At 41.4% G+C, this 23326-nt stretch overlaps 1 protein-coding gene and 1 pseudogene across 3 annotated transcripts in view; both read left to right on the forward strand.

Moving 5' to 3' along the window:
• The window catches only part of SASH1 (SAM and SH3 domain containing 1), a 983107-nt gene that overhangs the window by 909534 nt on the left and 50247 nt on the right, over positions 1 to 23326 (forward strand). For all 3 annotated transcript variants that reach the window (XM_043457237.1, XM_043457239.1, XM_043457238.1), the window contains 3 exons: positions 1650 to 1736; positions 4120 to 4232; positions 11245 to 11346. In XM_043457237.1, the coding sequence (XP_043313172.1) occupies positions 1650 to 1736; positions 4120 to 4232; positions 11245 to 11346 (302 nt within the window). The remainder of the gene's footprint in view (positions 1 to 1649; positions 1737 to 4119; positions 4233 to 11244; positions 11347 to 23326) is intronic.
• On the forward strand, positions 5077 to 9984 carry LOC122434079 (annotated as a pseudogene).

A 23326-nucleotide genomic window follows, 5' to 3' on the forward strand; every position in this document is an offset into this window, starting at 1 on the left:
GTCTTGCCATTTTTTTTTTTTTAAAGCTGTGCCTCCATTTCAGAAATATTAAAATGGGAGGAGGGGAGAGTATAGCTTACATGAAAGTGAAAGTAAAAGTTGCTCAGCTGTGTCCGACTCTTTACGACCCCATGGACTATACAGTCCATGGAATTCTCCAGGCCAGAATACTGGAGTGGGTAGCTGTTCCCTTCCCCAGGGGATCTTCCCAACCCAGGGATAGAACCCAAGTCTCCCGTACTGCAGGCGAATTCTTTACTAGCTGAGCCACAAGGGAAGCATAGCTTACAAGAAAGAAACCCTATTCCCAGATTGCCCGAGAGAGAGGTGTTACTAATCCCACTTCTGCTGCCACCGTTCATGGCTGATACTTGCTGTCGTGTTTAGCCCAAAGGCAGCAGGCGCCTTCCAGATGCTGAGAAAAGGGCAGCCTCAGGCCAGCGGGCTCCAGTTTCCCTCCGGGAGTCCTGGGGGTTGTCAGAACGTAGTGAGGGCATCCTGCTTTGACAAATGATGCCCTTAGCACGGGAGCCCTAGGCGCGGGGTTTCCACGGGTCTGTTTCATGCTGCCCTGCCTGGCACCACCAGTATAGACCGTGGAAGCCAACAGCGCATCACTCCATGGGGCCCTTTTCCAGTGGCCGTGGAGCAACCGGACCCCACACAGCTGACGAAGCTGCAGCTTCGGGTGTACCCCGTCCCTGAGAACAGATAGGGCTGCGGCCGCTTCATTTGATTTTTAAAGAATAAAGGGCCACCCTGTTCTTTCCTTTTCCTCACTTGACCCCTCTCCTCTAGCTTTATAAAAGGTATTACGTGTTCCTGAGGATCACAGGCCGACCAGATAGGAAAACTGTCTATCCATGACAGTGAATTTGTGTTTCACATCAAAGTCACCCAGAACCATCTGGGAAAGGTGGAGGTGTATGTGTGGGGGGGGTGGGGTATCAAGTTGGGAGATGTCACAGCAGGGTAGCAGTTTGCTTTTCTTATCCCGGTGCCCTGGGTGAGCTGTAGGGAGGTCACCAGGTAACCTGAGCATCAGAGAGGTGGGACTCACACCCCGCCTATGCCATAGCGAGACCCACATCAATTCCACACCTAAGAGGAAAAGGGTGGGTCAGCCCCACAGACCTGTGAAACCTTCTCAGCAGTGCACACAGCACATACCAACCATTCTGTTCTCTTTGTAAAGCTGGGATAACAGAAATAAATCAAGGGTAGATCAACAACAGAAATAACAACAAAACAAAGTTAACGTTTTAAAGCATCCTATTTGTGGTTCAGTTGAAATCATTGTGGCTGAGACCAAAGGGGGAAAACTATACCACAAGACGAGGCAGAATTAGACACAGTAGTTAAACAGACATCAAAGTGAATATAAGTATGCATGTTTTGCCTGCTTTTTTTTTTGATGTCTCTTTATTTCTCATCTTAACTCCACTGTACCATTTCTTGCTCTGAGGAAATTTGCATTTCTTTTAAACAACTTTATAGGCATTTCTAAGTCTTTTCACAAAACTGAAAGAGAGAAACTGTCTTTTTTTGTGAAATCAAAGTATTCTGACAAGCTTTGAATTGTAAGGAAGAGGTTACTTTGGTTATTAATGAATTTATTGCTTGTGCCTTTTTTTTTTCTTTTTTTAAAGGAAAGGGAGATTGGAAGAAGAAAAATAAGTATTTCTGGCAGAACTTCCGAAAGAATCAGAAAGGAATAATGAGACAGACTTCAAAAGGTACTGGAACACAGCTGGCGGACAGTAGGTCCTTTCAGCTCTAAAATGTTAAGACGTTTGGGCTGCTAATCTAAACGGATGCTGTAAGTTAGAATAAGTCATTGCGTGTGCCCATAAACTGTTCAGCTTTTCTGACATTCCTATCATTACTTTAAGACTTCATCCCAGTGGGTTTTCTTTTTTCTTTTTTTTTAAATCAAAGAAAACAAAACGGAAAGAGTTCACAGTCCTTTCTTTTCATAGATCTGACAGCAGAGACCAAATCTTTCCTTTTCTCAATCACATCAACCTCAGGGAGATCTCTCCTGGCCAAGATCGGTCCTAAAAGAGTCTAGAAAGTCTTCGCATTTGTTAGTTTTGGACCCTCCCCCCTGCCCTGCCACTTGGGGCCTTTGCAGTCTTCGGAGCTCCGATGCTTTTCTGTGGCAGGGACGGTTATGGGGCTGTTGCCCCTGGAAACTGTCTAATGGGCTGACATCATGGGAATTTGCCCGGACTGCTTTGTGAAGGGAGTCCTGCCCTCCTCTTGGCCGTGTCTTTTGTTGTTGTTTATATAGTAAGTAAATATGTCATCCCTTTGAGGCCCAGTTATATAATTTATGTTTCTCCAGCATTCAGACAGGGAGGAGAAACAAAGCTACTTCTAGATTCCAGTCTGGCTGGATAAGGTTATCATTAGGTGAACATTTTTAGTTGCTCACCGCTGGCGCGATTTCTCTTCTTTCACGAAATCTCAGTGTCCTGCCCCGTGCAGAATACACAGTTATTCATACACACGGAAACGAGAAACGCGGGCAGCCTGTATGCCAGGGGCACACCTGTGTTGCTTGGCGGTCATCAGTGGGCCTATTTAAGTTGTCTTGCTGTAAGGGAGTTATTCTTAAACCTTCCCAGTTTCTCCTTTTGGGGACACACCCAGCATCACTTGAGATTCAAAGTAAACCCCAGATTCTAACAAAGTCTTATTTAGAAAGAAAGAAAAGGAGAGAGATGGAGGGAGGAAGCCAACACCTCATCAGCTCAGGTGGATTTCTTTTTAAACCCAAGCAACTCCCTCCACCACTGGAGGCGTTGCAGATAGTAAAATGAATCACCGCCAAGGCGCTCTCTCCCCTCACCTGGCACCCACCATGACTCTTCTGGCACAAGGGACTGAGTGGCGAAGGGAACTTGAGCGGTGTTTCTGGACTGATTGATTACAAAATGGAAATGAGATAAGGAAACCCAGGGGAACATAAATATCCACGGTAGGTCCTGACCACGCTGCATTCACACAAGTCTGCAGCCAGATTCGTTTAGTCCGTAGCCCAGCATCCTGACGACACTGCCGGTGGTGATGTGAGTGTGGGAAAGACGTGGTGGAGGAGAAAGGTGAGGAGTAAGAACTCCAGCTACATGAGACAGCGCGTCTGCGCCTGACATAACCTCCCCACGCGCTGATCAGAGGCACCTACGCCAACGTGACTCTCGTATGGAGACCAGATGGCTACGTTCGCTTTTCAGGAAAAGCCTGCCAAAGGATGCTAATCGAGGAGTTCTCTTTCCCTCTGCAGCTCTGGCTGCCTTCAGTTCCAAACTGGAAGTTGAGTTCTCCTCACAGGGTGGAAATGTATTTACGACAGTGGCACTTTCAGATATCCACATGGATAGTAATTTCCTTCTAATGAACCGAAAATATTTCACGACTGTGATTATATTTACTTGTCCATGTCCCCCGAGGAATACCAGTCAAACGGTTTTATTAAAATCTAGGCTTTTACCCACTCCTGTATTCTTGCCTGGAGAATTCCATGGAAAGAGGAGCTTGGCGGGCTACTGTCCTCAGGGATCCAAGGAGCTGGACACAAATGAGTGACTAACACACTTCACAGGCTTTTACCAGGCTGTGAGCTTTGTTCTGCGGCAGACACTGTGACCTTCAAGTTCTCTGTCTTAAAAGAGGATTCTCTTCCCATCTTCCACAGAAACATTTTCTTCTTGTTAATATTTGAAATGGAAGGACATGGAGAACCCTTGGCTGAAGGAGCCCTGGAGTGCTCGTCCCCTCTAACTGGATCTTTAAATTCGGTCTCTGCCTGACCAGTCACTCCAAACTCCCTATTAGTCTTCTTCCAAAACTCCTCCACTAGACCCTCTGTCACAAAAACTCTGATCATTTTGAAGGATTTGTTTCCATGGTAACATCCATAGGTTCTTGGAGCTTGTTTTCCAATGAGATGGGCTCACTGGCTTCCCCAAATGCAACCCATTCCTGCTCCTGTGGCTCCATCAAGAACAGGGTCCTAAATCACATCCTTTAGATGACAAACAGTCAAGACTGGCATCCTGTTTTATCTTTCTATTATCTTTCTCATTCTTACTGTTTTTCTTCTTTGATCTCTAGGAGAAGATGTGGGTTACGTTGCAAGCGAGATAACAATGAGTGATGAGGAACGGATTCAGTTGATGATGATGGTCAAGGAAAAGATGATCACCATCGAAGAAGCACTTGCTCGGGTAAGAGTGTGGATGTTTGGTTTACATTTGTGAGCACCTGACCACCTTACATTGAAAAATGTTGGGGGATGGCTATAGACTAAATGTTTTTGTCCCCCTCCCCACCCCCCCAAATTTATATATTAAATCCTAATTTGGAGATGAGACCTTTGGAAGGTGATTAGCTCTTCAGAGTGAAGCCCTTATGAATGGGATTAGTGAGCTTATAAAAGAGGCCATAGGGAGCTCCTTTACCCCCTTCCCCTGTGTGAGGACACACGCTGTCTGTGAACCAGGAAGTCAGGCATCATCAGACACTAAATCTGCCATCTCCTTGATCTTGGACTTCCCAGTCTCCAGAACTATGAGAAATTTCTGTTGTTTATAAGCCACCCCGTCTATGGTGATTGGTTATAGCAGCTCAAAGAGACTAGGACAGGGGCATCAAAGGGTGAATGGATAGACTGATAATGATAGATTACTTAATAAACACCAAGGAAAAGTTAAATGCAACCATTATAAACACTAGTTCTAAAAGAAGCCTTCAACAAATTGAACTTTGAATAAAAAGTCAAGCTTTATCTCTAAACCTTAAACTTTTGCTTGCTTTCATTTCTAAGTAGATATTAATTAGTTTATTGTGTTATTTATTTATTTTTTTTTGCTCTGAGTTAAATTAGGCATTAAAAGAAACCTTTAATCGAAACATGTATATTATCTATAGTGAAACAGATCACCGGCCCAGGTTGGATGCATGAGACAAGTGCTCGGGCCTGGTGCACTGGAAAGACCCAGAGGGATTGGGTAGAGAGGGAGGTGGGAGGGGGGATCGGGTTGGGGAATACATGTAACTCCATGGCTGATTCATGTCAATGTATGACAAAACCCACTACAATATGGTAGTAATTAGCCTCCAACTAATAAAAATAAATGAAAAAAATTAAAAATAAAAGAAACGTTTAGGACACTGGAGTAGCATTTATGATAGCAAGATAGCAATTCCTAAGAGATTTCCCACTTTGTTGCCCAACTAACTGACTGATTAATTCTTGACTTTGACTTTGACTACTTGGTTCACACGGTAGACAAGTCATACACTAGGCAGATTTAGAATTTCAAGTCACTAAGGAATCATTGAATGAGGTATGACTTTACCATTAAACAGAATCTTGAAGGTATGGAACCTTGAAACAGTGACAAACATACTGAGTGGTGGTTTCGTCACTTAAGTCACGTCCGACTCTTGCAACCCCATGGACTGTAGCCTGCCAGGCTCCTCTGTTCATGGGATTCTCCAGGCAAGAATACTGGAGTGAGTTGCCATTTCCCTCTCCAGAAAACCTTCCTGACCCAGGGATCGAACCTGGGTTGCCTGCATTGGCAGGCAGATTTTTTACTGCTGAGCCCTCAGGAAAACCCAACTTATAGACTACCCAACTGTACACATCAGTAATCTAAAAAAACCTTTCATGTGTTGCTGAGACAATGCTGGGGGAAAAAAAATGCTTGAGGGCAGTGGGAGGTGGGACCTGTTGTAGAAGACCTGAGGTCTAAGGTCACCACCAGATGCCCACCTGCCGGCTTCTCTTGCTCTATTGAAGAGGAGCAGAGGTGATCTCAGCCACCAGCATCCTGGTGGGCTGAAGCTGTGCTGGGGCAGCGATGGAGCAGGTGACAAGTGACAATGTCCTGTCCACGCTGCTGATCACCTTCGCCTGCCCTTCACCCTCAGTCTGGTCTCCCACTGCCCCACCCCACCTTTAGCCACCCAACCTAGCTGGGCCGATATGTCCACCATACATCTTCTCTACACTGCCATTCCTTGAGCGTGTCGTAGCACTTGGAAAAAGTCCAGTTGAATTCCAAGAAAATGCATGTGAGAAACACAGACTGATATTAATTTTACCTTGGTGGGCAAGATGTGTACTTACTGTCTGGGGAGTGATGCTGTTACATTGCTTGTATAATCGTAAAATGGAAGCTCTGGAATGCAGAAGCTGTCTGCATTCATCCTGACAGCATCTGTGTTTGGCGAGAGAGTTGCACAGGACGCATCGAACTCCATTTTCTTGGAGCAGAAGAAAATGTTAAAAGCATCAACTTAGTTAACACAGTCAAAAATTAACACTGTCAACTTGAGGGGACATGTTTCTATAATTGAAAAGGAAACAAAAGAATACTTTCAAAGTTGGAGAGGAAAAAAATCTGATGCTCTTTCTAAGCTGATGCCTTTATCAGCTAGCCATTGTTTGCATGGAAAAGAAACCAGCAGTCAGCTCCATGAAAAGGTGGCACAGCTGTGTGGACGTGGATGGAGGCTGTAGCCCTGGAACCTGGCTATTGCCAGGCTGGCAGCCTTTGCCTCATTTTAGAACAGAGCCCATCAAGACATCAAGGATATTTTCTATAAGGCAATCCAGAAACAGATTAAAGAAAAAATTGATAACTTTCTCCAAACTTTATTAAATTTTGCACACAAAGGTGGGTGTCCTTTGACAGATGACGAAATAGCAGGGGACCTTATTGGCCGGCTCTTGGCAAAGCAAGATACATTCTTGGTTACTAGCATCTGGGTGGGCTTCCTTTTAGCCAGAGACAAAACAAGAAAAACCAAGGATCTGCCTCCTTTAGCTTATGAGCAGCTCAAGGATCTAAGTTTATTTGATCACTGTATAAAAGAAACATCAAGAGTTAGACCTCCTATAATGACCATGATAAGAATGGTCTTTCCTGACATCAGACAAGTGTCTCTTCCACTGTCAGTCAGAGACTAAAAGACCCATAGGTATTTAATGCTTTTCTGTTACTAAAGAATTATTATAATCTGTTTCAGAGACTTGTCTAATTCTGTTTCACAAGACATTCTGCAAGAGGTTAAAATATTTGCATTTTGAAATTTTTATGTGTTTTCACAGCGTAGCTAAGGAAGAACTTGGAAAATAATGTTAATCATTAGCTCCTCCAATTCATCTTTTTATTTGAATTTTCTGAATTTTCTAAAGTTATGCCCCTTAAAAGTTTACATACACTAGCTAGTAAATATCTGTGGTATTCAGGGCACTGACTTGCACAGCCCTTGGGGCACATGGAACACAGTTCAGAGTTCCTTAAACACTAGTGTACTTTGATATATATTTCAAAGATTCAGAGTATTTTTATCATAAGTCTGCATGCTGCTATTTAGACGCAATTAAGTACACAGTATGATTAATGTACTGTGATCATTTTACCACTCTTTAGATAATGTTACAGTTCGAGAAATTCAATTCTGAGACTGTGTGTGCGAGACGGTGATGTGGTCCCTGTGAGAAATTTCTAGGGTTGGTCTTGACTTACTAAGAAGGTGTAATTTTTCTTTGATGTGTTAGGAGGGATCTCATAACTTGTGTCCCGATTTGTTGCTCAGTGTATTTTGTTGTTGTTGTAGAATGTATTTTTGTAATGTTAATGAATTTAAGTAATTAATTGGAAAGTTAGGACCAAAAACAGACCCCTAGGTAGAATGTCTAGACTTTAGTTGTGACAGGACAGCCCAGCATCAGGAGAGAAGGTTGTCTCTCATCTGGAGCGCTATGTATCACCCCGTGTTCCTGTATCGGGGCAACTTTTAAAACGAAAGGGTTAGTCACTCAGTCGTGTCCGACTCTTTGTGACCCCATGGACAGTAGTCTGCCAGGCTCCTCTGTCCATAGAATTTTCCAGGTAAGATTACTGGAGTGGGTTTTCATGCCCTCCTCCAGGGGATCTTTCCCACCCAGGGGTTGAGCCCATGTCTCTTACTCTCCTGCACTGGCAGGCGGGTTCTTTACCACTAGCACCAGACCGGGGAGAATTTTGTCTATGTTCAAATGAATACAGTTTGGCCCACAGTGCTTTGTTTATATGAATTTGATTGCTGAGTATTTACCCTCTGTGAAGAGTACGGCCATGATTCACAGTCCCAAAAACCCAGTTATCAATACAAAGATAAAAATGAAAAAGGCTGCAAGGAATTAATACGTGAAACACCACTGTATGTTGCAGAAGCATTTAAACAGAATGAAGTTTACAAAATAACTCTCTGTAAACAGTGTGTAATTTAAAAAGACAGCAGCTTAGCTTAACGACTTTTAAATTTTTGTTAACTGAATAGTTCCTTCAAACTGTTGACCATGGGTAGTTCTCCTGAGAAGGGTACATGCCTGAGTCTATATCTATGGTAACTGGAAAATTGGAGAACAGGTTTTTTTTTTTTTTTTTAAAAGAGAATCTGGGCATCTGGTATACCAGAGCATGAGATTATGAGCTGAGAACCCATATATATTATTGAATCATTTTCTTGTAGCAGCTCTTGCACATCAGTCATAGGAATGTGGGCAGCTAAAGGCTCGTGAAGAGAGGCCATAGGAGAGCAACAAAGTGATTGAGGGTTTTTTAAAAAATAGGTCTCGTGGGCTGAAATTGGAAAGGATTTATCTCAGAAAAGAAGCAGAAAAGAACTTATTCACTGTCTTCAAGTATATGAAGGATTATTAAACAGTCCATCTTTAGGATGTACTGAACAGTTCTGTTTTCATCTCTACTGAGGAGAGAATAAAAGGAAATGAATGAAGATTGCAGCTGGAGGAAACTTGGATTAAATATAAATGTTCTTCACAGTAAGCACTCTTAGAAACGGGAACATTTTAGAATCGCTCACCATGAAAGTCTTTACAATAGGATAAGCATTAACCTATTAAAGATGGCCATCCCTCTAAGAATCGTGTCATAGACTTCAAGTATGAGAAAACTATGAGACTTGGGAAAATGGGATGTGAAGGTAGTAGTTCCTTCTGAGGTAGACAGATGGACAGACAGACAGACACACACTTTAAAATGCCATTATTTAAAAACTCCCAGAATTAAAGTAAAGCTCCATAACTTTGCTTTAAAATATATACGTTTCTCAAATGAACATCATCAATTGTCTTTGGGAGCAGAGTGGATTATAAAAATGTGATTATGTAAACAATAACCAGGCTTTTTTCATTGTAAAATGTTAAAGATCTTGTGTGTGTGTGTGTGTGTGTGTGTTTTAAGTTGGGAAGTTAAAAATCAAGGTAAATTTAAGATAGAGCACAAATCCGAGTGTTTATCAGAAGCATGTGGGAAATTTCCTGGTCCTGGTGGTCCAGTGGTTAGGACTCTTGTGTACTCACTGCCAAGGGCCTGGGTTCAATCCCTGGTTGGGGAACTAAGATCCCATAAGCCATGCAACCAACAAATGAATCTTTTTTTTTTTTTTTTAAGGAAGAAGAAGCACATGTACTCTTATGCTCCAAGATAAATGATAGAAGTAGACAGATAGCAAAAGAAAAATGTTGTCTTTTTATGATTAACTGGGGAGTACTTCGTTTTGTTTTCCTGAAGATGAACCGTTTATTTAGTGCCTCAGGGAACTTGGGGCTAATGTTAAGTAAAGTAGGGCAGGAACCCTGAAAAGCAAATGATAACCCCTCTTTTCAGAGGGCAGCTGTTTTGATCATACAGAAAGAATAATGCACTTCTGGAAAGGAAGAGCATACTAGTATGTCACTAAGTGTATTATAGAGATTAGAGCATATCAATCCCCCTAATATACTAGAAAGATTAAAATAATATTAAGTGCCTGAATAACAGAAGTTCAAATGTCTAGAATTGTTGTGAACTTTGAGCTCTCTTTTACTTGAAACCACAAGGGTGATAATAATGTGTGTATGTTAGTCACTTAGTTGTGTCTGACTCTTTGCGGCCCCCTGGACTATAGTCTGCCAAGTTCCTCTGTCCACAGAATTCTCCAGGCAAGAATACTGGAATGGCTAGCCATTCCATTCTCCAGGAGATCTTCCCAACCCAGGGATCGAACCCACGTCTCCAGCATTGGCAGGTGGATTCTTTCCCATCTGAGCCACCAGGGAAGCCCGACAATACTACCGAAATAAGTCTATTGCAAAGGGTGCAGTGTGTTGAACTTGCTGTGTGTCTTACTTTTTCTAACAATAGTCCTGTGAGATAGTTTATTGTCATCACGTTTTCCATGTGAAGGAACTGAAGCTATTTGGGAACCCTTACTTGTTAATATTGTCTGCCTTCCCCAGTCCATTTCCTGTCACACAGAGAAAAATTTCTAAGTAGAAATAATGCTTTGCAAGGTTGCTTTTTTTCTAGTAGAATGGCTTTGCTACATCCACATAGCTCCAGTGGTAAAGGACAGCCCTAGTACCTTCTGAGCTGTTAGGTCAGATTGTTTCTGTTTTTTGGTGTCTTGATTCATGGACCATGATTTGATCAATGTCTTAAATTTGTATCTAAAAACTGCTTTGTAACAGAATTTTAATGCAGCCGACAACTTAATTGTATTATGCAGATAGCTAAATTTCTACCTGTTTTTAGGAAAACACCTGGAACTTCTCATATAGCCATTCAGAAAGCTCGTTCATCTATTTCTGCTAGGTTACATTGGTTAATTTTCTATAATACCTCATTTGTCTAACTTTAAATGTCTCTGAACATATTCAAAATATATTATTCTCTCATCCAGAGGATCCCAAATAAATCCTATAACATTTGTTAGATGATAACATTGAACTGAACTTGAGGCAGTCAGGACAAGCAAGCAATTTTTAAAAATCACTGTCCGGCTTCCACCTCTGTTTTACTAAAATATCCCAAGTCTACACCTTGTGTGTTCTGTAAAGAGGTGATCCAGAGGCCAGACTACAGACAATTTCTGTTATCAGAGTTCCAATTAAACTGAGAAAGATGAGTCTTGATGTTGGAGGGTGTTGGAGAAGGAAAATCAAGGTTCTTTTTGGAATACAGAATACGAGGAGTCCGTTGTGTCTCTTGGTTTGGTTTAGTTGAAAACCTTCAGGACAGGGCTTGTATCTTCTTTCTGTTTGGGGACCTTTGGCTTTGGCTGGCACTTGGTCACCAACAGCGCTGTGAAGATGGTGCCCGAAGCATTCTTTCTGCTGCTTGGTAGACAGTCTGGGCCATTATTTCCGTTTCAGTCTTCCGTTTTCTCTTGTTGCAGCTCAAGGAGTATGAGGCCCAGCACCGGCAGTCCGCTGCCTTGGACCCCGCTGACTGGCCAGACGGTTCTTACCCAACGTTTGACGGCTCATCAAACTGCAATGTAAGTGTCCTGTCTCTTTGAGCATCTTAACCGGTTCTACTTAGAAGGGACAGCCTCCGCCATTTCAGCCTTTGGGCTTCTTTTTGCAATTACCACCTCCCACCTGGGTCTGAAAAGAGGCCTCTCTTCTGAGCTGTTGTTCTTTTCTTTACCTGATAGTCGGCAGTTGGAATGGTGCTGTTCATGCTGGTTGGTTGGTTTGCTTTATTATGGTCAAGTACAACTTAAAGTTTACCATTATAAGCATTTTAAGTGTTCAGTTCAGGAGCACTCGGTACATCCACTTTGCTATACAACCATCTCCTCAACCCACTTCCTGACCTTTTTCATTATCCAGCACAGATATTCCATAACCATTGAACAATAGCTCTCCATTCTCGCCCCACCTTCTCCAAACTCCTGGCAACCACATTTTACTTCCCGTCTCTATGAATATGACTAGTCTAGGTACTTAAAATGGAGAAGGAAATGGCAACCCACTCCAGTGTTTTTGCCTGGAGAATCCCAGGGACGGGGGAGCCTGGTGGGCTGCCGTCTGTGGGGTCGCACAGAGTCGGACACAACTGAAGTGACTTAGCAGCAGCAGGTACTTATAAAGGGCCTACAGAAGTGAACTCATACAATCGTCGTCCTTCTGCGTCTGGTTTATTTCACTCAGCCCCTTGTTTTCTAGACTCATCCCTATTACAACTGTACTAGAACGTCACTCCTTTCCATGGATGAGCAATATTCCACTGCACATGGATACCACTTTTGTTTCATTTCTCTGTTTAACTTTCTGAGCTGATGCTGTTCAGTTTTCCACAGCAGCTACACCATTTCACATTCTTTTTTTTTTTTTTTCCGTTTATTTTTATTAGTTGGAGGCTAATTACTTTATAGTATTGTAGTGGTTTTTGCCATACATTGACATGAATCAGCCATGGATTTACATGTATTCCCCATCCCGATTCCCCCTCCCACCTCCCTCCCCACCCCATCCCTCTGGGTCTTCCCAGTGCACCAGCCCCGAGCACTTGTCTCATGCATCCATCCTGGGCTGGTGATCTGTTTCACCCTAGATAATATACATGTTTCGATGCTGTTCTCTCAGAACATCCCACCCTCGCCTTCTCCCACAGAGTCCAAAAGTCTGTTCTGCACATCTGTATCTCTTTTTCTGTTTTGCATATAGGGTTATCGTTACCATCTTTCTAAATTCCATATATATGCGTTAGTATACGGTATTGGTCTTTATCTTTCTGGCTTACTTCACTCTGTATAATGGGCTCCAGTTTCATCCATCTCATTAGAACTGATTCAAATGAATTCATTTTAATGGCTGAGTAATATTCCACCATTTCACATTCTTGACAGCTGCATGGAAGTTCAATTTCTCTGCTTCCTCACCAACACTTTTGATTCCCCCCCTCCTTTTTTTTATACTAGCCATTCTGAACGGTTATAAAATGATATTTCATTGTGGTTTACATTTGATTTCTCTAGTGTCTGAGATTTGATTTCGCTAATGTTTAGGCATCCTTTTTTATGTGCTTGACCATTTTAATATATTCTTTATAGAAGTGTTTATCAAGTTATTTGCCCATTCTTTTTTTGGGGGGGAGGGGGGCTTGTCCGGGATGCCCATTCTTTAATTGTGTCTTTGTTCTATTGGTTGTTGAGTTGTAAGAGTTCTTTATATATTCTGAATATTAATCCCTTATATGGTACATGACTTGTAAATATTCCTTCCCATTCTATGAGTTGCCTTTTCACTCTTTTTTGTTTGCCATGCCTCGTGGCATGTGGGATCTTAGTTCCCTGACCAGGGGTATAACTAACGCAGACCACCAGGAAAGTCCTACCGTTTTACTCTCTTGATAATGTCCTTTGAGATATTAAAGTTTTTAATTTTTAAATCTAATTTGCATTTGCTTTTGGTATCATATCCAAGAAATCATTGCCAAATAATTGTGGTGAAGATTTTCCCCTGTATTTTCTTTTAAGAGTTTACAGTTTTAGCTCTAAACTTTAGATCTATGACCCATTTTAAGTTATTCTATGATAGAACATATGCATCCAACTTCATTTTTTTGTGGGTAGATTCCCTGTTTTCCCAGAACCATGTGTTGAAAAGACTGTCCTTTCTTCATTGAATGGTTTTAGTACCCTTTTTGAAAGTTAATTGACCATATATGTAAGGGTTTATTTCTGGGCTCTCTTATTTTATTCATTGGTTCATATGTCTGTCCTTTTTGATTAATGTAGCTTTGTAGAAAGGTTTGAAAATGGGATATGTGAGCCTTCCAAGTTGGCTCTTCTTCAGACTGTTTTAGCTATTAAAATCCCTTGAGATTCCACATGAGTTTTAGGCTGGATTTTCTATTTCTGCACAAAGAACCATGAGATTTTGATAGGGATTGCATTGGATCTGTAAATCAATTAGGGTAGTATTGTCATCTTAACAATATGAGGTCTTCCAATCTATGAAACAGGCTATCCTTCCATTTATTTACATCTTATTGGTCTTTCAGCATTGTTTTGTAGTTTTCAGTATTAAAGTCTTGCCTCCTTGGTTAAGTTTATTTTTAAGTATTTTAGTCTTATTGTTATTTTCACACATGATAACATTAATTTCCTTTTCAAAACGTTCATTATCAGTATATAAAGATGGAACTGACTTTCATACATTAATTTTGTACTCTGTGACTTTGTGGAATTTCATTATTATCTCCAGTAGAGTGTGTGTGTGCATGGGTGTAATCTTTAGTGTTTTCTGCATGTCACCCATGAACAGAGGCAATTTCATTTCTTCTTTTCCAGTTTTGATGCCTTTTATTATTCATTTTAAAGTGACCAAAACAGTGCTTCCCAAGAGTTCCACCAAGATCATAGGAATTAGAGTTCCAGAGTTTCAAGCAGACATTTCATAGTGTGATCATCAAACTTTATGACATGAAAATGAAGGGAGTTCGCTTTTTCCGTCTGTTACACAATGATTTTGTTTATTAGGTCGTTTCTTCTTTAAATTCTGGAAGCAACTCTGCCTCCACGTTTTCAGTCTCTTGTTTCCTCTTGTACAGCCAGTCATCTTTCCAAAATATACTCCTTTTCTTACATTCCTGTTTCACAAAAGGCTGAGGAGCTTCCCAGGTGGCGCAGTGGTAAAGAATCTGCCTACCAACGCAGGAGACATGGATTTGATCCCTGGGTCGGGAAGAACCCCTGGAGGAGGAAGTGGCAACCCATTCCAGTATTTTTGCCTGAAAAATTCCATGGACAGAGGAGCCTGGCAGACTACAGTCCACAGAGTCACAAAAAGTCGGACACAATTGAGTGACTAAGCTTACACGCATGCACAAAAGGCTGATGGTTTTCCAGTTTTATAAGATAAATTTCAAACTTTTTGGCAGACTCAAGACCCTAAGTGATCTGGCTTTAATCAATTTCTCCACTCCCATCTTTCATCCTTTGCCCTAACAGCCTCTACTCCATCCACAATGGAGCCTGTGTGCATTACTGATCATAACTTGTATTTTCACACTCTCTGCTTTAATTTGTGCATTTCCTAAAAGGTCTTCCTCCATATTTTCCAGGTAAAAATCTTCAAGATGACGTCCAACCGCCACCTCCTCTGAAACTTTAGCATCCTCAAGTATATTCTCATAGCTTTCTGTTCTGCACTTTGTTAAATTAGCTTGCAACACAATACCTAACATGTGTCCTGGAGTATCTGAATTAATTGTATATCAACCTCCATGGAAATTGTGAGCTCCTTGAGCAAGAAAGGCATGCCTAGCACAGTGTTCAGCTCCTATAGCTTGTTTGAGAAATATTTAGTGCACAAGCTTGTATTTGAGTGGTCATTCTTCTTGGCTGCTTTTAAGAGCATGTTTTATGTCTGCCAACTACAGACTCAGTCTTTATACTCTCTTTGCATTTAAGTAACAAATGATGGCATATCTATAGTAAATATAACCCTCCCACTATCTTCTTGTCCCTGGTTTCCTAAATCAAGCACCAGATTCCATTGCAGCTAAAACAAACAAACAGACAGACAAAAGGCCCACAGGATTATTCATTTGAAAACACTGCATGGTACGGTGTTGTGTGCAGGGTTCTGAGGCTTTACCATTTATAATAATAAATGTGTCACATGCTAGCCAGCAGCATGTCCTAGGACTATGAGGTCATCAAAGGAACCATATCTGTGGTTTTCAATGTGTCTTTTTAGGTCTCTTATCCCCTAGTTCTAAAGACTAACATAATTTAAGTGTAAATCATGAATCCAAAGAATCATGAAGAATAAATACAGTGACTCGGGACTCATTGTGATTCAGACCCAACTCGGAGGAGGGAGAGCAGAAAGCCCCAGTCATCCATAGTGGGTCCTTTAGTGTCCGTCTCACTGGATACTGTCCTGATTAATAGCATCTGCGTCAAGGGAGAGGTTATAAGACTATCCATTCAGAGAAAGAGGCCAGTAGTAGAACCTCACATACTTAGATGGCAAGGAGAGAGACTTGTCTCATTTAGGAAAAAGTTACTATAAAACAAGTTGCTGAGAAAACATTATATTAAGTATTGGTTTGTTGAGCCCCTTTCAGAGGGTAAATCACAACCATCACCTTGATATCAGCTGTCAGAATGAAATGGGTACTTCTTAAAAGTTGGACTCTCTAGCGCATTTCTTTGTTCATTTCAGCGATGTCTGTAGAGCACTTGCTATGTGCCAGGCTTTGTGCTAGGTATTCGGATTACAAAGGTGAAGGGGGAGACTCTGCCCCCGTAGTGTTTACCCTGGGATGCAGAAGTTAAAACCCCCTCACTCCTGCTCACAGAGATTCATGCGCACACTTAGTTATCATTTCCTTGGCAAACTGTTTCTTCATAGACGGCTCAAAAGTATGCTCAGACTTTCCCAGTTGGACGGAGGGCCAACGATACCATATGCTCCCTCCACTTCCAGCACAGTTTCCCAGAAGCTCTAGAATGACTTACAGTACTGGGACTTTGCTGGCGGTCCAGTGATTGAGACTTAAGGCTCCCAATGCAAGAGTCACACGTTCCATCCCTGGTCGGGGAACTAAGATTCCCCCATGCCCCGTGGCATAGCCAAAAACAAACAAACAGAAAAATAGAATGACTGGCCTTTGTTACTGAAAGATGTGGGCGAGTGAAGACAGTCTATTCAGCATTGGAGAGAGTTTTCTGAAGAAAGGCTGTTTACCCCGTGTACTTTGCTAGCTGTCTCTGTGCGAACCCACACCCATGTTCAGTTACACCGTTCATTACTGTACCCGACCACCATTGGCACCGAAGTTTGCTTGTACTTGATGGTAATCCCGACGTGTGTGACACTCGCCCCTCTTACCCTGACTTTAGCCTGTCCTGTGTTTTCCTGGAGACTCAGCAAGAAACTCCATCCAAAAGACTGCTTCCATTTGCCTGATAGCGAGTAATTAATTTCAGATAATTCCCACTGTGTACTACTCCAGCCGCTTAGGGTTCAGGGCTTTGATTATCTTTTGTGCAAGGGCCAGGGCTTATACTGAGATGTAAATAGCTCACTGGCCCTAGTCGGGAATGCCCAGGCCATGAAAGTTTCAGAGATCATAAGGTCTTTGTCACCAGACCTCAATGCCTATATTGATGCCTGTCGTGCTTTAAGATTTCATTTGCGTTGACTCATAGGCTCCCCCACCCCCAGTGCTGACGGTCGATAATTGCATGTTGCTTCACAATAAATCCATATGCACATTCTTGGTTTCCAAGAGTATAAAGTACTAAAGATAGTTACCAGGGGAAGTGAAAAATAGCTTTCTCTTTGCCAGAGGGGAATCTGTTCTCTGCTGTTATTCATTAATAACAAACTTCTGTTGTGAGTGTCAGAGTTTTTAAAAAGAGTTTCTGGTTGAGAACTTAACGGGATCCCTTGTTAAACATCTGAATGTGTGTTTTAAAATTTTTCATTTTATTTTAGTAACTTGTGTTTTCCTTCGCCTCCTGCAGGAGGAAGGTTGTTAAGAGTTCTCATTTTAAGCTTTCGGCTTTCTGCGTTGAGGTTCAGTTTGCCTTCTGATTAAGAAAATGTTTAAAGGAATTTGTGCTCTCTGTCTTTCTGGGATTTTAAGTTTTTTACTCAAGGCATACATTTTACTAAATCATAGTGTTTGTTTTTACAAAATTGGTAGGTAAGAGTTGGTGATATGTGCCTAAAATTCTTGCAGTGAAATCTCCTTTGAAAAAATTTCAAATTGTCAATTATTTGATTATGACGCTATTCATCTTATTTTAAAAAATGCAATGTATACAGAAATATTAAAACACCAGCAAGGAAAATAAAGCTCCAGAGCTCTTAGAGTCCATTGCAAGCATCTATTTTGGTCCTGTTTAGTTGTTTCACTTCATACAAACTGTGTCCCGGAAAAAGTTGGAATTATGTTTTTGGATCTGGAGTTTCTTATGAGGATGAAGCAACTCTGGTGAAATGTTTTGTGAAGTGAGTTATTTTGTAAAGCAAGTCATCGTTTCATAATTGATAACTTTTTACATTTGGGGGAATTTAGAGTTGGGAAATATTTGTGCAAGGAGAGCTATGTTATCACTGTGGTGTTATAATAATACCTTACATCCATATGTGCATCTCCGCGTAGCCTTTCATTCCATTTCTGAATATAGCTTTGCCAGTAACCTGGGGAGCCATGTGGCTGAACTGTGTCCAGATTTCGGGTAACGGAGATACAACATCAAGTGGTCATTTCTTCCTCTTTTTACAAAACACTATTTTAAGTGTTTCCTTGATTAAGGACTTTCAAGGTCACAACTAAAATATCCCCATAGTGTTGGCCCGATACAAAATTGTTAAATCTTTTGGGGGCTTTCTAAAATTATAAACCATAAACTTGGCTCTCACCCCTAGATGGCTTTTACTGAGGTTTTTCAGAGTCATTTCACCTGCCTCAATGACAGCCATTGTCTTCCAGCCAGAACATTCAGGTCTGTTGTTATGCATGAAGAGGTAGCTGCTTTAGTCTAGTCTAGAACTTTCTAAAAGATAATGTGCTGAAAGCCAGGAGAGCATTCCACAAAGTTAACTTTCTTAGTGGTTCTTAGGGGCAAATGCCTTAATTTCTATTATGGCCAAAGAAAAGGGCCACTTAATACAGAATGCAGTCAGAGAACAGAGGTCATGCTCTTGGGGTGTCTCTCCATGGGCAGAATGATGCTTCTGCTTGTCCAAGAGGCTTCTATAAATCCAAGGTGCTCTTTTTAGAGTCTAAGACTCTGGGTGGAACCAGATTTTTTAAAAGAGGGCTAGACAATAAAATTCTTAAGTATAACTGATAAAATGAAAATGATTCTTATTTTGAATATGTTTCTTTTACTAGGGTGAACTTCTAGACAAAATCCACAAGTTAAAATTTATCAGAAGTTTTAGTTTTGTTTTTATATTACAAAGGTATCAAAAGAAAATAGAAACAAGTGTTAATAGATTTGTTGTTTGGGGAAATCTGATTCCCAGAGAAGACATTTTTTTAATGACAGTACATGATGAGTTTACAGGATTGTCTTCCACCTATAGATAGTAACAGTGTTTTTAAAGAATACGACTTTCGTATTTTTGCTACCTTTGAGTAACTGTTTATTGAATGCATAAACTGTGAAGATTCAAACAGATCTTAGTTGTAGAGTTGACATTATAGGTCCAGTAAGTGTATCTTTATGAAAACATTTGACCTTCTTTCTACTGTCATTTTGCACTTAAGTTATGGTGGTTCAGTCAGTAAAGAATCTGTCTGCAATGCAGAAGACCCTGGTTCAATCCCTGGGTTGTAAAGATCCCCTGGAGAAGGAAATGGCAACCTGCTCCAGGATTTTTGCCTGGGAAATCCCATGGACAGAGGAGCCTGGCAGGCTACAGTCTATGGGGTCACAGGAGTCAGACACGATTTAGTCGCTAAACCTACCTACTTTGCGATAATAGATTCCAAGCGTAAAAATAACTTACATTTCTAAATGTTTAGTTGTCATTGTTTGCTTTTAATGGTGTTAATATTTTTTCTTTTAGTCTCTTTTCCTAGAGGATTTGGTTTTTCATAACTTAATCTATGGATTTTAGCTTAAAAGGATTCTAACTGGCAGTTAAGTTTTGATTTGTGGCTAGAAAATGGTTCTGCTTGTTGTAACTTTAACGCTTACACTCACTAGGCTTAAATATAGGACAGTTGGATATCCACTTTGGATCTTTATGTCTTGAACAGAAGAAGAGTTTTACTCGACTTGTTTGACTTCTGAATTGACCAGGAGAAAGAGGAAAAGTTTGATCTAGCCTTAATTTGCCAGAGGGCTTTTGTACCCAGTAGACTTGGGACAGCATGTTTATGGCATGCTGTGTTACACTGTGCCCCCTCCCCCCCAAAAAATTAACACTTTTCTAAATCTTTCTAAATAGCTTTTATTGATTCTCGTCTTTTAATGCATACTTAGAAGTCTTGAGATAACTTCAGACTTTTTTGGATACCTTCTATAAATTTCCTTTTTATTTGGCTGGGTGGGAAGAAGAAATATTCCTCAATTTTAACAGACGTGATTTTGCAACTGAAATGATAGTACAATAAAGACATATTAAAATTCTCTTTAGAAGAGTAGAGGTAATGATTCTTTAGACCTGTAGTTTATGGTGAGACTGGAGACAAAAATCAGTCTGTTGAAATGTAACACAGTCTGTGAGAAACGTGAGCTTTGGTCTCGTTGGACATAAGCTGACCAAGCTTAGAGGACTTCTTGTCATTTATTCCACACCAGCCTCTGTCCCTAGCCTTCTCCCTGGGAGAAGGGCCAAAGTTTGAGGTATGTGTTTGCTGTGAGCCCTTAAGATCATCATCTTTAAACAGACTTAGGCAGGAAGGAGGCTCTGGCCTGGGGAAGGCCAGGCATTTGCCCAGCGTGGGCAGGCGAGGGGGCTGGTTAAGCTCACAGACGTGAGTCAGACTTTGGGTTCAGATCCCAGCTCTGCCACCTATTAGCTCTGCGTCGGAGGGCAAGTGTTTTCACCTCTCTGTGCCTCCAAAGCCGAGCCAAAGTGTACGGGTGTCTCAAGTATTAATTAAACACCTAGTGAACGCCAGCCTCTGTTACTTTGTGTGACGATCTTCTGCCTTTCCATTTGCTGGCATGCTTGAAATGCTTGAGGTCCCATAAAAGTTTATTTTTGTACGTGCCATTAACATGGTAGCAGTGCTTATGCTTTTGCATATGATGGCAGATGGCTAGAGTTTTCAGAACAAGCGTAATGTAAATAATGTGTGTTTACTTGGCTCTGCCTTTACCCAACGTACAATCAGTTTCTTTTCTGTTTCAGAAGGCAAAAGTGTACGTGGGCTGAGGAGCGGGTCTGGTATGATTTCGATAACATATGTGACTTTAGGATCACTGTCTGGGAAAAATGAGTACTTAATTGTTTTGAAATTATCTACGACTATATCGTGATAGTGAGAAGGGCTGATTGAACATGTGGGTTGTGTGCTCATCAATCTGTTATGTTGGGGGCTGCTCTTACTGCAGGCCCAGAAGTCATTGGGACCTTGGCTCTTTGCATCTGGCAAACTAGGGCTTCCCTGGTGGCTCAGTGATAAAGAATCCGGCTACTAATGGATGAGATGTGGGTTTGATCCTGGGTTGGGAAGATCCCTTGGAGAAGGACATGGCGACCCACACTAGTATTCTTGCCTGGGAAATCCCACGGATAGAGGAGCCGGGTGAGCTGCAGTCCTTGGGGTCACAGAAGAGTTCACGCAGGACTGAGCGACCAAATAACAGTGACAACCTGGCAAACTAACGAGGAACCTCTCTATCTTCACTGGTTTGTAGGGTCACAGGGAGCTGAGGGTGCTGCCTGCAGACCCTCCTCAGCACATCAGAGACCACATGAACAAAAACAAATAATGACAAAATCTCCAGACAGACACAACGTAATCTGAGGATCATGTAACCTATTGTTAGCATTTTAAAAATTTGAGTTTGGAGGCACACTCTGGTCTGTTTCTTTTCTTTTTTAAGATTTTCCTCTCACCCTCAGCTTCATCTTATTTACTTTTTTTTTAACTTAAAAAAATGTTGGCCTCACCATGCAGCTTGTGAGATCTTAGTTCCCTGATCAGGGAATGAACCTGGGCCCTTGGCAGTGAGGGCACAGAGTTGTAACCACTGGACTGCCAGTGGAATTCCTTGTTACTTCTTTTATTAAGTCAAGCCATGTGAATGGAAATGTTAGCTTTTGACCTGTAAAAATGGCAGTTTCATCTGCCTAACCTAATGCATAAATACCAGACAAGACCTACAACATTTTCCCTGCTAGCCGATTATATCTAAATACAGATACTTATGATATAATATGGGTTAAAGATTGGTATTTAGATTTGCAATGCCAATTTCTTATTTTGCTTTTGGGATGAACCTCCAGGAGATCGGGGTAAGAGGATTTTCATTACTTGTTTGATGATATTGTTTCATTCCGTGTTAATTCCTCATTAAATCTTCTGCTCTGATGCCAAATCTTATGATAATGGATGGGTTGGTGAGAGACCCAAATGCTATCATGGTTCATGAGTCAGATTCAGACTGAGGGTCACTTCCAGTGTAAGCCAACTTACTGAAGTCACAGGCTGCCCATCACTTGTTCAGGGTTTCATTTGAACTATAAGTCACGACAGTTACCCATTATATCAAAGCTCTTAGAATATACTCAGTCACCAAGGGGATTCATTTGGAAAGCAGTACTTTAACACAACCAAATTCTAATTCAAATCCCAATCACAAAATGATTCCTATAGAAATATCCCTTTATTCTCTTCTCTGTCCCTGTTTCTCTTTGTACGACACTTTCTGTCATACCTTGTTGACTGTATAATTCTACTAGCAGTGCATAATTAGTTTCTGCAAGGACACTTCTTGCCCTGTGCTTTTGACCCAGATGAAAGAATGTAGATGAAAGAATGCCATCTTGAACATTCTTTCACTCATTCATTGTGCAAACATTATTGAATACCTACGACAGGCCAGTCCCTATCCACAAGGGTTATATTTGAGAAGAGGAGACAGAGAAGTGGACAGCATGATTGAGGGCTTAATTGGAATATTTCTACTGAGTGTGTGATGTGCACACAGAAAGTCCATTAAGCCTCAGTGAGGGGAGTGTGGAAAGCCAGGAAAAGATGACTGACATCGAGCAGTAGATCACCAGGAGAAGGAAGAGGACTGTGTCAGGTGGAGGGAGCAGCTAGGCCAGTGGGCTTAGGTGAGTGAGTGAAAGTCGCTCAGTCGTGTCTGACTCCTTGCGACCCCGTGGACTGTAGCCTGCCAAGCTCCCCTGTCCATGGAATTCTCTAGGCCAGAATACTGGAGTGGTTAGCCGTTCCCTTCTCCAGCCGATCTTCCCAACCCAGGGATCGAACGGGGGTCTCCTGCATTGCAGGTCAATTCTTTACCAGCTGAGCTACCAGGGAAACCCTGGGCTTAGGTGAATAGGTGGGTAAATCTTCACACTTGGGTCATATCAGAAAATGGATTTAAGTAATTTGATTTGATTATTTAGTTGCTAAGTCTGTCCAACTCTTTTGCAACCTTGCAGGTTGTAGCCTGCCAAGCTTATCTTTCCATGGGATTTCCCAGGCAAGAATACTGGAAATGGTTGCTATTTCCTATTCCCCCTTCTTCAGGGGATCTTCCCAACCCCGGGATCAAACCCTCATCTCCTGCATTGGCATTTTCTCTTTACCACTAAGACACCTTTAAAATAATATAGATTTTTCTCACTATCAATATTTTTACTTCCATGGTTTTGATTCTATTCTTTGCTCATTCTTATTAATATTTATAAATTGGTTCTCTGATAGGTTGTTTGGTCCTCATTTCCTTATGACTGCAATTTTTTAAAATTGAAGTATAGTTAATTTACAACACTGTAAGTTTTAGTGTGAGTTTCACACACACATGCACG

Source organism: Cervus canadensis, chromosome 33 (assembly GCF_019320065.1).
Source record: "Cervus canadensis isolate Bull #8, Minnesota chromosome 33, ASM1932006v1, whole genome shotgun sequence".
NCBI classification, from domain to species: Eukaryota; Metazoa; Chordata; class Mammalia; order Artiodactyla; family Cervidae; genus Cervus; species Cervus canadensis.